Genomic DNA, 17461 nt, shown 5'->3' with positions numbered 1-17461 from the left:
CCGGGTGCCCGGTGCATTTCTCATGATGCTCAGTGTTCGGCTCAGCAATGTCTCTTCGGTGTGGAGGCCCGGGACGCTGCAGATAGGAAGGCTTGCCCCCCTCCTATATTACTCCACGGCCCACTCCCATCCCCTGAGCACTCCTGCCAAGGTGGCGGTTTTGTCCCCTCTGCTGTCTTACGCCCCTCCACGCAATCCTTGGGCAGATTCTGCTCTGTCTTGAAAATATACTGAGACTCTGCCATTCCCCGTCACCTGCTCTCTCAGGTCCCCCTGGGAGTGTCGTGATCTCTCGTCCGTGTTGTTGCAGTAGCCTCCTCGCTGGTGGTCTGCCCCCACTCCTGTCCCCCCAGGAACTGCCCACAGAGCAGGCAAAGGTCACGGCCCGGGTCACCCCCTCGTCCACATCCTCACCGGCTTCCTAGTCCACCGAGAAGAAAACCAGATTCCTTGCTACAAGGCCTCACGCGCCCTGGCCCCTGGACCCCTTCTCCTGCTGTCCCCTCCCCTCCCCTCCGCCCCCCTCCACTCCATTCATCACAGCATCTCGGAAGGGGTGCCCATCACTTCCTGGCTGTGTGACTGTCAGGCAGCTTCGTGATCTCTGTGACTCAGTTTCCTCATCAGCCAGTGGATGTAATGATAGGACCTACTCACAGGCCTGTTGGAAGAATTAATGAGATAATATGTATAAAGGGCTTATGCCTGACAACTACAAATTGCTGTTTTGTGTTTTAATGTGTGCATGCAATTCGTGGGTCCTGCCAAAAGATGGCAGCCCTGCACATTTGTTAACTGTTGCTAGTTTTTTGTTTGTTTTTTGGGGGTCTTTTTGGACAGAAAATTCAGGGTTCTCCATTCCTTTCTCTTGGATCAGTCTCTTTGTGGGTTAAAGGTGACCGTTCCCATTTAACTGGCTAAGCTAACCAGCATGGAGGACCCTACCGGGCTCATCTTAACTCACTGAGTTGCTGCCAGGGCCTTCCTTCTTGTATTCTTTTATTTTTTTAATTTACATTTAAAAAATATTTATTTATTTGGCTGCGTCGGGTCTTAGTTGTGGCACACAGGATCTTTGTTACAGCATGCAGGATAAGTGGGCTCAGTAGCTGTGGCGCGTGGGCTTAGTTGCCCTGCAGCATGTGGGATCTCAGTTCCCTGATCAGGGATCGAACCTGCGTCCTCTGCACTGGAAGCCGGATTCTTAACCACTGGACCACCAGGGAAGTCCTCTTGTATTCTTGACCCTTTGGTTCAACCAAGAATAATTTAGGACTAGAAACAAAAGCATCCCATGCTTCTCTGGGCGCAGCTTTATAAAACCAGGGGGTATAGTAATGAGAAACATACGCTGTGATCTCAGTTTTGGAGCTGATGGGCAATTGGCATTTCTATAAGAAAATAATTTCTTATCCACCTATATCTCTTCTCACAGTGTAAATACAGTCGACCCCCCATATCTGCAGGTTCTGCATCTGGGCATTCAACCAACTGCAGATCAAAAATATCCGAAAAAAATTCCAGAAAGTCCCCAAAAGCAAAACTTGAATTTGCTGCATGCTAGCAACTATTTACATAGCATTTACATTATATTAGGTATGATAAGTTATTAGAGATGATTTCAAGTATACGGGAGGATGTGCATAAGCTCTATGCAAATACTACGCCAACTTATACAAGGGTCTCGAGCATCCTTGGATTTTGGTATCCCGGGGGCTCCTGGAACCAATCCCCAAAGGATAGTGAGGAACAGCTGTACCAGTAGAATCATTCAACGTTCCAAAATTATGTAGTTTGACCAAAAGTGACACATGGGACTCTCTGAATTCCCCCCTGAGTGGGAGTGGCTGTGCTGGTCCCCATCGGTCTGTGTGCCATTTTCTGTGACACTGCTGTTCTTTCCTCCAATATGGATGAAGGGGTCGTGCAGCGGGAAATGAGGTAAAAAGAGTAAGGGAATAGTGCCTGTTAAAGATGGTGTGATGTGTGGAGGGAGGACCACTGTGGAGCTGGAAAGACTTGGCCGACTTCTCCACCCTGGTGTGTTCTGGGTCCTTGCCCTTGGAGAGACAACAATGACAGCAGTAAAATCTCATCTTCACCGAGTGCCCACTCTGTGCCCGGAACTATACTGAGCACATCTTGTCCATTACCTCAATGAATTCTCAAGACAACCCAAATTCACAGCTGAAGGAATTGAGGCACAGAGAGGTTAGTTAACTTACTTAAGACCACACAGCTCATACAGCAGTCTGATTCCTGAAACTGCTCACTCACCACTGCCTTCTCCTGCCCTTCCCCTTGGAGGCCGTTGGAGCATCTGATGAGGTAGGGCATATGCAGTGCTCAGGGCAGGACCAGCACCCAGGTGCGCGGTAAACAGTAGCTACCATTGTTTGCCATTTCTCGAAAACGGGAACCTATCCTGTAAGTCACACCCTCCCATAAATTGTGAAAGGAGGGTCTCATCGAGGGCCCCTCAAGGGCCCCTTTCTTGATTTTGATCCCCCTCTTCTCATATCGCTCTAGAACATTCTACACCCAGCTCGCGGTGTCCTTTATCCTCCCAGCCAGAATCCTAAATCTCCCCTCCTCCGGGGAGCTTGCCTTTGACCCGGCCTCTCCTCCCTGCTCAGGCTCACCAGCTCCGTGCTCTACCAGGGCCTCATCATGCACATGGGCGTCACCGGCGGGAACCTCTATCTGGATTTCTTCTACTCGGCTCTGGTCGAATTCCCGGCGGCCTTCATCATCCTCGTCACCATCGAGCGCTTCGGCTGCCTCTACCCGCTGGCTGGGTCCAATCTGGTGGTGGGGGCAGCCTGCTTCCTCATGATCTTTATCTCACACGGTGAGTGGTCCACTTTCATCATCTTCCGGGTCATTGAATCGTGGGAATGGTGTGTTAACTCTTTCATAAGCCTCTGGAACAGACACAAAGACAAGGCATTACCTGAGTCTAGAATCATGTTTTAAAACATTTACGTTGAGGTATAACATACGTACAATGATCCCATTGTGAGTGTTCAAGCCAGTGAATTTTTACACGTGTGTACGTCTGGGCACCACGACCTACGAAAAGGTAAAGAACATTGCCAACATCTCGGAAGGTTTCCTCACCCTCCTTGACCATCAGTATTCACCACCCCTGCGTGGGGCACCACTACCCTGGTCTCTGCCACTGCAGATTAATGTTGACTGTTCTTGAACTTCATACAAACGGAACCATACCACGCGTGCTCTGTGTGGCCTCACTTCATTTGCTCATCCTTACGTCCACGAGGTTCGTCCACGTTGTCACGAGAGTGAAGTTTGTATGTCTTCCTTATCGTGAGGCATCCCAGTGTATGAATACCCTACTATATATCCATGCCACTGTTGATTGACAGTTGTGTGGCCTCCAGTGTCTGCCTATTGGGATTAAGGCTGCAGTGAACATTCGGGCACATCTTTTCGTGGACAGTCATTTCCCTTGCTACGAGGGGGACGTATGTTAGTTTTAGCAGATATAGCCAGACAGCTTTCCATACGGTTGGACCAATTCACGCTCCCACCGCGATGCGTGAGCACTCCCATGGTTGCACGTCCTCACCAATGCTTGGTGTTGCTAGCCTTTCTAACACCAGCCATTTTGGTACCTGTGTGCTTTACTCCATAATTCTTAGCAATCCAAGATAAGCCAAAGGAGGTTCATTTGGGTGGTTTTAATTTAAGTACATAAATTGCCTTTCTCATCTGTTACTTTTGGAAATGTTAAAAAAATACGAAGGCAGATTTGCTATTTTCTCAGTTTTTATTGCTTGTGCTCTGAGCGCATTGGTTTGAGTCGTTTGGGCAGGCTTTTGGATAGGATATTACGGGAAGCGTCCTGTAAAATCTGTATTCTCAAGAGCCAGGTTCTATAGATCAGGCTGGAAATTTAAAGAGATGGAAGAAGGTAACTCAAGTTTTTTTCTCCCTCCTTTCGTGGAGAGAGAACAAAGAAGACAGGAAAAGAGGCAGAGTGCATCTGAAATCGATCTTACCCATTCTCTCCCCATCTCCCTTTTCCTGGAATCCTGGTAAAATGGAATGAATGGGCAGATTTTGATTTTGATTTTTTAGTAGCAGCATGGAGTGCTGAGAGGGAGCCTGAGGTCGAGACTGTTGACCACCTCAGGGATAAACCTTAGGTGATGCCTAAGCTGAGAGGGGACTCAGGCATCACCCCCTCTGTCCTGCGCCCCCCGCAGGACCTCCTCCCAGTGCCCGCCCTCTCCGCTTGCCCCCATTTAGTCCCCATCACATTAGATGATAAACCTTCACTGCCCCCCCCCCCCCCCCCGCAGCAAGGAAATATTTCAGTCACTTCTACGCACTCGATGTAGCAGGCACCTCGGCCCTAGGATCTCAGATGTGAGCAAAGCAGAGAAAGTTTCTGTTTTGTGGAGCTTATGTTCTAGATGAAAAAGAGAAGGAGGGAGAGGGACGGGGCGATAATTCTTTGTCTGGTGGTCACAGGTGGCCTTAGGAAACCTGAATGAAGTGGGGACGAGCCACGTAAGCATCCGGGGAAGGAGCTTTGCAGGCAGGGGAGCAGCAAGAGCGAGGACCCCGTGGATGGGGAGAGCGGGCACTGGAGGAGGAGCGGCGGGACCCTTGTGACTGGGGCTGGGCAGGCGGGGGCGAGGACGGCCAGAGTGAGGTCAGGGGTTAGCAGGAGATGCCAGCGTGGATTTTATCCCGATCGTGGAAGGAAACCACCTGGCTCTGCACAGGGCGGCCACGCGGCAGGACTGTGGCTCTAACTGGGCCCTCTGGCTGCTGAGGAGAGGGGCCCGGGCCCTGACAGAGGCAGGGCAGTTCTCTGAGGGCAGGGATGCTGTGCATGTCCAGTGGAGCATCTTGCCAAATCGATCAAAGGCCACAGAGTTTGTGACAAGGGCCCCCCTCTAGATATCTGAGTGAATTCCTTTATCTTCTATCTTTTGGGAGCTGGGAGGTGTGGTCCCTCACTAAAGGCTTGACTTGGGTTCTCCACCAGGCGGAGGGCAGCTGAGACCTGGAGAGACTATGATGGCCCTGGGCTGTCTGGGTCTTAGGGCCACCGGGTCCGCTCTCCTGGGAGCCTCATGCTGGCGGAGTGAAGGAAGCATGCCTTCCATGGGTAGCCGGCTCGTGGGGACAAGGGCCAAGATGACACGCTGTCTGTGACCCCAGAGGCTTTGTTGGTGAGCTGGCCTGTCTCAGGAGCCACTGGTGGTTTAGGGCTCGGGTAAACACCTACCAACGAAGTGAAGTGGATGATGGTGCCCCAGGAAGGAGAGGGCTTCCTGTACCTCCAGCTAATCAAGAACCGAGAGCAGTCTCCTGGGAGGAGACGAGGGTTCGCTTTCCTCATGTTCTCAGACTGTTCTGAAAGGTGTTTGGGTTAAAAAATGTGTTGGGAAATGAACACTAGACTGAGGATGAGAAATCTGGTCTACCAGCCCCAGGACTTCTGCCCGAGAGAACCATGCTGTTGAGGACCTATTATATTTCAGGCACCGTGCCAGCAACCACAGTATCCACGATAATTAAAAAGCCAACACTGATGGAGTGGTCACGGTGCACATCTGACACGTATTATCTCTAAATCTCACAACAACCTATAAGCTGGGTAAAATTATTCCCATTTTACAACTGAGGAGACTGAAGCATGAAGAAGTAAATCGTGGACTTCCCTGGTGGCGCACTGGTTAAGAATCCGCCTGTCAATGCAGGGGACACGGGTTCGATCCCTGGTCTGGGAAGATCCCACATGCCGCGGAGCAACTAAGCCCGTGAGCCACAACTGCTGAACCTGCGCTCTAGAGCCCGTGAGCCACAGCTACAACTACCCAACACAGCCAAAATATAAATAAATTAATTGATTAAAAAAAAAAAGAAGAAGAAGTAAAGCATTTGCCAGGTCCCACCGCTGACGGGAGGCCCAGCTGAGATTCGAAAAGCACATTCGTCCCTCTGCCCAGCGGGGCCTCCCCTCATGCGTCATCATCAAGTCCCGAAACCTTTCAGGACTCAGTTTACGTATCCACGATGGAGGGGTCAGATAAGACAATCTTTCCGGCCCTTCCAGCTCTGAAGTCCAAGGTTCCAATCACGGCTTTTCCTGGCAACTCCACGGGCACAGTCCTCACTTGCTCTCCACGCCCTCTGTGTGTTTCTTCTCCAGATCTGCACTGGTTGAATATCGTGGTAGCTTGTGTTGGCCGAATGGGAATCACCCTCGCGTTCCAGATGGTGTGCCTGGTGAATGCTGAGTTGTACCCTACGTTCCTCAGGTGAGTGCACGGCGGTGTGGGCTGGGTGGCCGCTGGCAGAGCTGGGGCCAGCCAGGCTCGGTGAGTACCATCCACCAAGATGCCCCAAGGGTGGATTGTTTGATCCTGAGATGGGGGCTGGGCATCAAAGACAGGGCCCTCGCCTAACCTGGTAGAGAAGGTGAAATGCACAGGTTCAGTGGACTAAGGGTCGCATCGTGCCCTGTACGGAGGGCAAGCGCAAGAGAAAGGCATCTGGCACAGAGGAGAGAGCCCTGGGCGGCGCGTGGGAGGCTGAGGTGCAACCCTGTCCTTAGCGCCGACCAGTTGTCTAAACTTCCGCGGCTCCACTGACACCTCTGGACATAAGTTGCTTAAGAGCAGTTCATATTTGTACAGTGACATACAGAGCATTGCCAGACATGGGCTGCGGGTCATCCTATAATATCACTGTGATCCCCATTTTACATATGAGAAAACTGAGGTTTACAAAGAGAAAGAGACCTTCCAAGAGTCACACAGCTAGAAAGTGGCAGGGCCCAGACAAGAACCCACTTTCTTTCTTTCTTTCTCTCCCTCCCCCTTCCTTCCTTCCTTCCTTCCTTCCCCCCTTTCTTCCTTCCTTTCTCTCTCTCTCTTTCTTTCATTGAAGTATAGTTGATTTACAATGTTGTGTTAATTTCTGCTGTACAACAAAGTGATTCAGTTATGCATAATATGTATATATATACTTTTCATATTCTTTTCCATTATGGTTTATCACAGGATATTGAATATAGTTCCCTGTGCTCTACAGTAGGACCTTGCTGTTTATCCATTCTATATATAATAGTTTGCATCTGCTAATCCCAAACTCCCAGACTATCCTTCCCCCACCCCCTCTTGGCAACCAAGAACCCACTTCTTTCTGACCTTGAAGCTGATGCTTTTCCCATGATGACTCTGTAAACATAGCAACAGGCCTAGATGACTCATTGCTTAAAGTCAGGTTTGTTGAAGTAGAATTTTCTTAGAGCAAAATTCCCCCTAAAAGGTACAGTTTGATTAGTGTTGATTATACTCGTTTCACCACCATCACAGTCAATGTAATATAGAGACATTTCCGTCACCTCCAAATGCTTCCTCATATCCCTTTGTGGGCCATCTTCTCCCCTCCCACCTCCAGTACCTGGCAACCACTGGTCTGATTTCTCTCCCTGTGGTTTTGCCTTTTCCGGAATATTACATAAATGAAATAACATAGCGTGTGGCCTATTGTGTTTGGCTTCTTTCACTTGGCATCACGGGACCCGTCCACGCTGTGGCGTGTATCAGTGCTTCGCTCCTTCTTATTGCTGAGCAGTGTCCCATGTGTGGAAGATGTGCCAGGATGTGTCTGTCCATTTCCCAGCTCGTGGAGGTTTGGGCTCTTTCCAGATTGGGGTAATTACGATACAGCTGCCAATAAGAATGCACATACAGGTCTTTGAGTGGACATATGTCTTCATTCCTCTTAGGTAAAAACTTAGGAGTGATTAATTACGTGGGACTGAGTGAACTGATGAGGATGATTATAATTTTTGTGACTTTCTGTTTGAATAAAAAAAAAATCCCACAAGGACTCAGAGGCAAAAAATATACAAATCAATTTTCACTGCAAAGTAAAGGAGCGGTTACACTGGAGGATTCCTGGACTGAATGTCAATATTAAGACATAGTATGAGTGTGTTTCGTGTTTGGTAATTGCAGTCATTGTTGCTTTGTGGGTCACGTGGTGGATGTGAGTTTAAATTCATGAGAAACCGTCCGAATGTTTTTCAAAGTGGCCGCCACCAGCTGCGCATGAGACAGCTGGTCGTTCTACATCCTCATCAGTCCTTGGTGTCGCCAGCTTTTAAAAAAAGAAGTAATTCTTGGAAATGGTGGTATTACTGTGACTTTTTTTTTTTTCTCCAAGGAGAATTTTATTGATGGGACTAGTTTATTTCCCTTCCGAAATAAATAAATAAATAAGCAATGGAAACTAAACGAAGTAAACAATCTCGAATGTTTATTGTCTTCATAACAAAACAAAACATGAAGCTCAGAACTGGATCACTTGGCCCTTTCTCTTCTTGTCTCCTCCCAGCTCCAAATGCCTGCATCTCCTAATAGCCAGCATCCTCTTAGATCTGCAGTTCCGCTCAACGCATTCAAGCCTCAGCACAATGTTCTTTGTCGTTTTAGCCTTTTTCCGGAAGATCGGCTTAGTCGGCCCACCATAGCCGCTCTGCCTCCTGTCATACGCCCGCCTCCCCTGGGCACACAGAGAGTCCTTGCCCTTCTGGTACTGTGTCGCTTTGTGGGGTTGGTGCTCGCCACACTTCTTACAGAAAGTCCGGCGGGTTTTAGGGACGTCCACCATGCTTGCGAGGGCACTATCGGCACGGAAAGAGCTATTATCGTGAGTTTGATTTACAGTGTCCTAATTACTAATAATGTTGAGCGTCTTTGCATGGACTTGTTATCATCTGTATCTTAGAAGACTTAGTTTAAATGAAGAGAATTTTTTTTTTTTTTTGGTGTACGCGGGCCTCTCACTGCTGTGGCCTCTCCCGTTGCGGAGCACAGGCTCCGGACGCGCAGGCTCAGCGGCCATGGCTCACGGGCCCAGCTGCTCCGCGGCATGTGGGCTCTTCCCGGACCGGGGCACAAACCCGTGTCCCCCGCATCGGCAGGCGGACTCTCAACCACTGCGCCACCAGGGAAGCCCCAAATGAAGAGCATTTTTATTGTAAAAGTAATTAACCACTTTATTTAAAGCTTTAATTCTGATCTTTGTTAGAATTTGGCAGATTTCCTTAAACTCGTTTTTCCTCTGTATAAATTGTTTCTTCTCCCCATGTCATCAGACCAGTGAAGCCTAAGAAATATTCCAGCTCCCCATATCCCCCTCTTACAGCGGGACAGCTCTCAGAACCCCTCCCTACGCCAGAAGACACGAGGGTGACTCTGATTCACTCTTTCCTCTCTCCTGCCCATCCCTTCGTTAAAAGGCCCTCTCTCATATTCTCATCTGGAAAAGGTTGCTTGGAATGAGTACAAACAGACGAAGACAAATGAAGGAGAAAAACCTACATCTGGCAGTTCTGAGCCGAGTCTAAAATAGCCGGGCCAAACAATTCCATTGTCATGGCCACTGGACCCAGGGGACTGACTCAGAATGTAAACTGCCTAAGGTACTGAGTGCCTGGCGCTGGGTCGAAGAAGGCCAAGTGACATGTCCTCAAGGAGCCCTTGACTGTTTGTGCAGGGAGTCAGTTTGATGAGGATTCTCAGTAATTAGGAAGGGAGACCAGGTGTTCAGAAATAACTTAAACTTGATCCACACACACCACACACAAAAGTAAGGCAGTCATGAAAGTTTCGATAGTTTCAATCAACTGAATCGAATTGAAATTGGAAAAAAGGGATTATTACTTTACAAACGCTTCAAGTGCAAACAGTTTCTAGTTAAACCATTTTGACCCTGCTTCTTATTCATAGGAGGCTTTAGAGTTGAACGGCATCCTCCTTCTAACTGTCTGCAACACGTACTGTCAAGAGCATGCTTTTGGCGTCAGTACGCTCTGCCTTGGGTTGAAAATCATCCTCCTGCTTCTACCTCATCACTATATTATGAGCTCCTTGAAAGCAGGAACTACATGTCATACCTCTCTGTACCTCCTGACACTGTGCTGTAGCCATACTAACCAGTCACCTGGTGCTTGTAGAATGCACGAATGAAGTATCACAGATGTATGAACTTTAAAGAAGGGGCCTAGTTCTTCACTTCGTCTAGCGTCTGTGTGCTTATCAAATTTTTCTCTCTTTTTAAGACTTATTTTCTTAAAATTGTAAAAAAAAATAAGGGTGTCTTCTTTTCCTCCTCTTGGAAATCACACTAATGCTATGAGAAGAATGAGAAACAGAAGAAAAAAAATGCAAATGCCATTTTTGAAACTAGGATGACCCTGAAAGACAATAGTGAACAAGAAGGGCTGCCTAATGCAGTGAGTCTAAGAGGGTCTGGAAGACTCCAGGGAAGCTCCCTGTGACGGCAACTTGGAGACAAGGGCAGTGGTTTTCCAAAGCAGGAAGTGTACATTGAAGGGTCTAACCCACAAGCCCTTGTTGCAATAACAGGGAGGATGCAAGGCTGGGGGCATATGCTTCCTCCCCTGGGTGTTGTGTGGCTGGAGATGAGCCAGGGAGGGCAAGGCTGTGGGAGAACATTCAGGAACCTTTGAGGGAGCAGTGTGCTGTGAAGTGGGGTGGAAGAGAGAGACCCTGCAGGGTGAGAAGTCCTGTACTGTCAGCCCCTGTAGACTAGGGATAAGAGAGGCCAACATATCTAATCACAGATGACCCTGGTCGGGAAGAAAACTTCTAGTAGCCTCGAACGCGCCCCTCCCCACAAATCCCGCTAAAACAGCTGATGCAGAAAGAAATCATAGTACTGAAAGAAGAAGAATAAATTAAAAAGTAACTTGCCCAGGAGCTATACAAATATATCATGAGATGAAAGGGGGAAGGGAAGAGGAAAAGCAAATGGCAAATGAAGAAAATGCACAGGGATAAATATTGTCAGAAAGCAAATAAAAAGTGTGGCCAAATATACTACAGCTAAATGCAAAATATTAATGAATCAATCATCTCTATAAAATAAGAGTGTAGGGCTTCCCTGGTGGCGCAGTGACTGAGAGTCCGCCTGCTGATGCAGGGGACGCGGGTTCGTGCCCCGGTCCGGGAAGATCCCACATGCCGCGGAGAGGCTGGGCCTGTGAGCCATGGCCGCTGAGCCTGCGCGTCCGGAGCCTGGGCTCCGCAACAGGAGAGGCCACAACAGTGAGAGGCCCGCGTACCGCAAAAAAAAAAAAAAAGAGTGTAAAGCAGAAATGCAAGTTCTTGGGAGACTTTGTGATAAGACAATAGATGAAGTCAGCTCAGGCTAAAAAAAAACAAAAAGAAAAATTAAAATATTTGACAAATGCAAACTACTTTGAAAGCATTACAAAGGAGAACTGATATAGTAAAGGCAAGACAGGCCTAAGAATTGCAAAATAAGATTGAAATAAACAGAATTTAAAAGGCTTAGAGATCATGTTTAAACATATGTTCCCCAGAAGATAATTGAAATAATGAAACAAAAGAACTTCAAGAAAAAAAAAAAACTTGAAGAAAATGTCTGAAAATAAAAGAATGCTTGGATTTATAATTTGGAGTGGCATATGCTGTGTAACAGAACAAACTGACCCAGAACACACACACACAACATCAAGAAAGGCACATCACAAAAACCTTAAAAAGCAGTCAGGGAAAAAAGACATCAGAAAAAGGAACAAAGATAATAAGGCCAGTAGATTTCTCATTGGAAACAATGCAAACAAGAAGGTGGCAGAACAACATCTTTGATATACTGAAAGAAAAACTGTCAACCTAGAATTCTTGACTCATCAAAAAATAAACTTTCAAAAAATGGATGGAAAATAAAACCTTTTTCAGATATATAAAAGCTGAACAAATTCGTCGCAAGCAGACCTGTGCTACAAGAAATGTAAAAGTCTTTCAGAGATAAGGAAAATGATATCAGGTTGGCAAAAAAAGACCCAACTGTATGCCGTCTACAAGAAACTAACTTTAAATTTAAGAGCAGAGATAGTTTAAAAGTAGAAATATGGAAAAGATATTCCATGTGAACACTAATAAAAAGAAAGCCAGAGTGGCTATATTCCTATAAGACAGAGTAGACTTCAGAGCAAAGACTATTGTCAGGGATGAAGAGGGAGGTCATTTCAAGTAGACAGTTTCCTTACATTTCCCCTCTGGCTTTCTTTGTCCTCCATTTCTTAATATCCTCTCTTTATCCTTCCCTGTCCCTCTATGTGAAAGAAAGAACTCTAATGACACCAACCAATTCTCCAATCTCCAAACAATTCTTACAATCCAATTCTGACATTAACTACCTGGAATTAGTGCTGACTTCACAGGTTAAGGCTTCGTCCCACATGACTGCCCTTACTTTAGATGCTAGTTGCAAGCCCTGCATTGTACACCTACACTTCTGACCACTGGCTAGAAATCAGATTCCCATGACCCCCTCCTTGAGTTCAGTAATTTACTGTAATGGCTCACAGAACTCAGGGAAGCACTTACATTTACTGGTTTATTATAAAGGATAGAAACAGCCAGATGAAGAGGTACACAGGGCAAGGTCTGGAAGGGTCCTGAGCACAGGTGCTTCTATCCCTGTGGAGTTGGGGTGTGCCACCCTCTCGGCACATTATGTAGGTGTGATTGATTAAATCATCAGTGAGTAACTCCATCTCCAGCTCCTCTCCCCTCCCTGGAGGTTTGGGAATGGTGTGTTTGCTTTAAAACGAGTTTATCATTTGGAAAATTGATTCACAGAGATGTCATCTTTTTTGTTCTCTGTATTTTATCAGGAACCTTGGAGTGATGGTGTGTTCCTCCCTGTGTGACTTGGGTGGGGTCATCACCCCCTTCCTGGTCTTCAGGCTGATGGAGGTTTGGCAGGGCTTACCACTCATTTTGTTTGGTAAGACTTCGTGGAACATTTATCATTCCTTGTTTCCAGCTCAGTGTGAATACTCGAGAACTATTTGATGAGCAAATGGTACCCCCCAGCGAGTGTACAGAAGGGAAGGATGGCCCCTGCTCTTTCATTGGCTCCTGGATCACTCTGTCTTGCCTCACGGGGAAGATAAGATGCTGTTCCTAGAAGGTGGGGGCCAGAGGTTTATGTCCTACGGCTCTGGAGTCCAATAATTCATTCTATGGAATAGAATCGGAGAGAACATTTGACATAGCCTCCTGGTTTCTTACGAATTTGACTCCCAATTTTTGTGTATTTAACATGTAATTGCTAGAGGTTTGAAGATGCTAGATTATCATCCCTGTTCTGCTTCCAGATCTTAACAATTGACAGCAGACACAGGGGGACAAATGGGAATCAAAGTTTAGTATCAGCTTTGTTACTGATTATATTGGGTTAGAGAAGGAGGAGGGGACTCTCCCACCTCTTCCCAAACCTACCACTCGGTAGAGGGCAAAACGGCTGCCCATGTAGAGAGTTTCCATGCCTGGGCCCAGGCGAACCCATGAGGGGCGACGGGGAGTGATGAGTAACAAGAGAGGCCCACACTGCCCACATACATGTCACCTAGGCTCCATATCAAATGTATATATGGTAACATAATGTTTATATATAGTAACTGTAATATAATGTTATAGTTTATATATAATGTATGTTATAAAGTATTATATAATTATATATTATTATATATTACAACAAATTATTGTATATAACATATTATAGTTACTGAATATAAATGATAATATATAAATTATAGTTAGTATATACAAATACTATATTATATTATGTTAAATTAATATAGTATTTTGTATATATAGTAACTAGTCAAAATTGAGTCCCATATTGTTTTTGAAGTACCTGAATCAATAAATCCCCTTAATACTTAAACATCAGTTACTGTGGAACGATATACTTATGTGGAAGTAAAACAAAGACAATATTCCCTTTTCTTACTCTGCCATTTCCCCAGTTATTCTATTGCTTTAATTTTCTAGATGTTCCCAGCTTTTTAAAAGTGACCCTCACACGCGTGTTACCTAGGCATCTCTTTAGTTAGCTGTCATCGTATGTAAACGGTATTGACCATGCTCTAATGGCTCCATGTGAAATCTGTCTCATCTGAAGCGGCTTTGGGGCTAGTTGCCGGGGGAATGACGCTGCTTCTTCCGGAGACCAAGGGGGTCGCTTTGCCAGAGACCATCAAGGACGCGGAGAACCTGCGGAGGTGAGCTCTGGGCGCTGGGGCAGACAGTCATCTGGTCTAAACTGTGAGATAGAATGATTCGTCTGTGATACTGGCCACATGGAGCACCAAGGTCCCTAGGTCACCCCTCGAGTTAACAGCTGTGAGTTGGAAGTTATTTTTAAATCAATCTTCTGTCTTTTTAGCGATTGTTGGTTCAGATTCCTTAGTGACTTTCTTCACAAAAGAGAATGACTTAAAACTTTCATTCCTATGATGGGGACAAGTGCTCAATGGAGTCCCAGGTCCTACCCTTAAAGCCATAAAAAAGGAAAGGAAGGGGCTTCCCTGGTGGTGCAGTGGTTGAGAGTCCGCCTGCCGATGCAGGGGACACGGGTTCGTGCCCCGGTCCAGGAAGATCCCACATGCCGCGGAGCGGCTGGGCCCGTGAGCCATGGCCGCTGAGCCTGTGCGTCCAGAGCCTGTGCTCCGCAACGGGAGAGGCCACAGCGATGAGAGGCCCGCGTACCACAAAAAAAAAAAAGGAAAGGAAGAAAGACAAAGCATTTGATGATGTGGTCGTTACAGGCTCGGTTCTCTGGATCCCACAGTAAGGACACACGTGTCCCTGGAAGTAGAGAATAGACTCCGTGGACTCATTAAGGCCTGGGTTCAGTCCAGGGGTGGTCGCCTACTTGGCCAAGTGACTTTGGGAATGTCATGGAACCCTATAACCTTCATTTCCTCACCTGAAGAATAGCCACGATAATACTTGAGAGGGTTGCTGTGAAAGTCCAATGAGATAAAGTAGGTGATAGCGACTAATCCATTGCCTGGCACATAGTAGGTATTCAATAAATCTTAGATTCTCTCCATTCTTCTTGCATATGGTGTGATTTCCTCAGTGACTCTCAAACTTAGTATGCAGAAGAATGCAGACTCCTGGGCCTTCTAGGTTTCTGACTTGGTAAATGAATGGGGGAACCCGGAAACCTGAACTTTTAATGACAGTCGATACCTGTTCAGGCCCTCTGTGCTCCTCGCTTTGAGGAAATCTGCATTTCTCAGTGCTGATAAGGGACAGACACTCTATTTTAACTGTAAACACATCTTGTAATTGCTGGCAATAAGCTTCTTGTTGGTCCCAAGTCGTAGACATATATAGCTAAGGTTGACTCTCTGATTTTAAAATGTTTCGTTATAATTTGTTAATAGGCACTTTGTCATCTTTTAAGATGTTGTGTTTATCCCTTCACTATATCTTCATAGCCATTCCTGGCCTGCCAGGTGAGGCCAGGGGCTTCTGCTCTGAGCCCAACACCTCCCTGTTCACCCTGTGTTCTTGATAATGCCCTGCACAAAGTATAATCATCACTTATTTCATTATCTGCTTTCTCCGCTATCCTAATTCCATAAATAGTGGCCACAGTCTATTGCCGGAGAGATCATTTCAATGACACCTTCTTCCCTACTTTCCAGGAAACAAGGCCAGGGAATGGGAGTAGTGGTAGCTCTAGCTAACAGAGGGCTCATGGTGCGTCAGCTTCACTGCGTTTCAGGTGCCTTCTCACTCCATCCTCCCAAAACATGGCGAGGCAGCTCCTGTCGTTAGCATACCCATTCTACAGATGAAAGACATAATGACAGATACCCTCAAAGTCCCCAGCTTCAAAATGGAATGTTGACTGTCAGGTGATGGAGTGAGGCAGCAACACAACAGGTGCTCTATGTGAAGGGTTGGCAAACTCTTCCTGTTAAAGGGCCAGGGAGTAAGTATTTCTGGCTTCGGGGACATTGTCTCTGTTGCTAAGTTCTGCCCTTTCAGCACGGAAGCAGCCACAGACAGTTCACAAACGAATGGGTTTGTGAGTTCCAGCACAACTTTATCTATGGATGTTGCAATTTAGGTTTCATCTAATTTCCAAGGGTCAAGAAATAATATTTTATTTTTGATTTTCGAAAACTATTTAAAAATGTGAGAAACTGTTCTTAGCACACAGGCCATAGCAAAACAGGCAGAGAACCAGAACTGGTCACTGGTGGTCTCTGCTGACCCTTGTCTTCTTTGTCACCTGCTGTTCTTGTTCTCACCTCTTCTTTTGAGACTTATTCCTGGGTACAACTTTGCAACAGTTTCTTAATCAAGCCATTATGTATTTTATTGAATTAATTAATTTTGATTAATTAATTAATTTATTTATTTTTGGCTGCACTAGGTCTTTGTTGCTGGGCACAGGCTTTCTCTAGTCGCGGTGAGCGGGGGCTACTCTTCGTTGTGGTGCGTGGGCTTCTCATTGCGGTGGCTTCTCTTGCTGTGGAGCACGGGCTCTAGGCGCACGGACTTCAGTAGTTGTGGCACGTGGGCTCAGTAGTTGTGGTACACGGGCTCAGTAGCTGTGGTGCACGGGCTTTGTTGCTCCGCGGCATGTGGAATCTTCCCAGACCAGGGCTCAAACCCGTGTCTCCTGCACTGGCAGGCGAATTCTTAACCACTGCGCCACGAAGAAAGTCCCCCATTATGTGTTTTAACTTAGATTTTAAATTTTTGATTGCTACAGGAAAGCAAAGCCCAAAGAAAACAAGATTTACCTTCAGGTCCAAACATCAGAATTCAACTCACAGGCACCCGAGAGAGATGCTCCGCTGGGGACCGGGTGGCAGAGATGAGGACAGAGTTATCATCTGAAGAATTGCTCAGAAGCCCTAAGCTTTTCCTCCTACTTGCCTGCCCCTAAGTCAATATCAGTTCTAAAGAACACTGTGCTTTGTTTTGTTTTAGTTTCTTTGTTTTAAGTGTCTCAAAGCCCTGGCTGTCTTTTATCTCCTTATCCTTTCCAGTGAAAGCTGTTGGTGGTTACCAGGCACTTAATTATCTAAATTATTTGGAAGGTCCAATAGAATTTAAATACTGTTATAAAAGAGACCTCTGTAACTGGTTTCCTAGAATAAGTATTGTTTTATTCACTCTCTGAAAGAAAATGTCTTTGTATTTGTAGGTGCCTGTGTTGGCAAAAGTATTTCAACATGTAGATTTCTTGGAGGGCACTTTTTTTTTTTTTTTTTGCGGTACGCGGGCCTCTCACTGTTGTGGCCCCTCCCGTTGCGGAGCACAGGCTCCGGATGCGCAGGCTCAGCGGCCATGGCTCACGGGCCCAGCCGCTCCGCGGCATGTGCGATCTTCCCGGACCGGGGCACGAACCCGTGTCCCCTGCATCGGCAGGCGGACTCTCAACCACTGCGCCACCAGGGAAGCCCAGCACTTGGTTTTTAAACATGGTGGTTCCTCCAGCAAACTCTCCCCGAGTCCCGCTTACGCATAAAACATGCTCCTCATCCAAAGACCAGCGGTACTGTGTGCTTTACTTTAGGGAAGACGTTTCTGCC

The 17461-nt window shown here is 46.7% G+C and overlaps 2 protein-coding genes across 4 annotated transcripts in view; one reads left to right on the top strand and one right to left on the bottom strand.

Annotated features, from left to right (window-relative positions):
• Nucleotides 1–17112, top strand: part of LOC309972258 (solute carrier family 22 member 1) — a 33276-nt gene extending 16164 nt beyond the window's left edge. Inside the window, exons 7-11 of one of the 3 annotated variants that reach the window (XM_082855872.1) lie at nt 2637–2851; nt 6194–6302; nt 12725–12837; nt 14020–14119; nt 16636–17112. In XM_082855872.1, the coding sequence (XP_082711998.1) occupies nt 2637–2851; nt 6194–6302; nt 12725–12837; nt 14020–14119; nt 16636–16744 (646 nt within the window). In that variant the 3' untranslated portion in view covers nt 16745–17112. Of the gene's footprint in view, nt 1–2636; nt 2852–6193; nt 6303–12724; nt 12883–14019; nt 14120–16635 lie in introns of all 3 variants that reach the window. The other 2 variants (XM_082855873.1, XM_082855874.1) reach the window with 2 other exon arrangements.
• Nucleotides 8344–9281, bottom strand: LOC309972265 (ribosomal protein eL42-like; the record flags this gene model as incomplete). The annotated part of the gene is made up of 1 exon (XM_082855880.1): nt 8344–9281. Exon 1 carries the CDS (start codon nt 8662–8664, stop codon nt 8344–8346), a length of 321 nt encoding a protein of 106 aa, XP_082712006.1. The 5' UTR covers nt 8665–9281.
• Nucleotides 17113–17461: the final 349 nt, after the last annotated feature.

This window comes from Leucopleurus acutus, assembly GCF_964270905.1.
Source record: "Leucopleurus acutus genome assembly, chromosome: 15".
NCBI lineage: Eukaryota > Metazoa > Chordata > Mammalia > Artiodactyla > Delphinidae > Leucopleurus > Leucopleurus acutus.
This window is presented reverse-complemented; position numbering and strand designations above follow the sequence as displayed.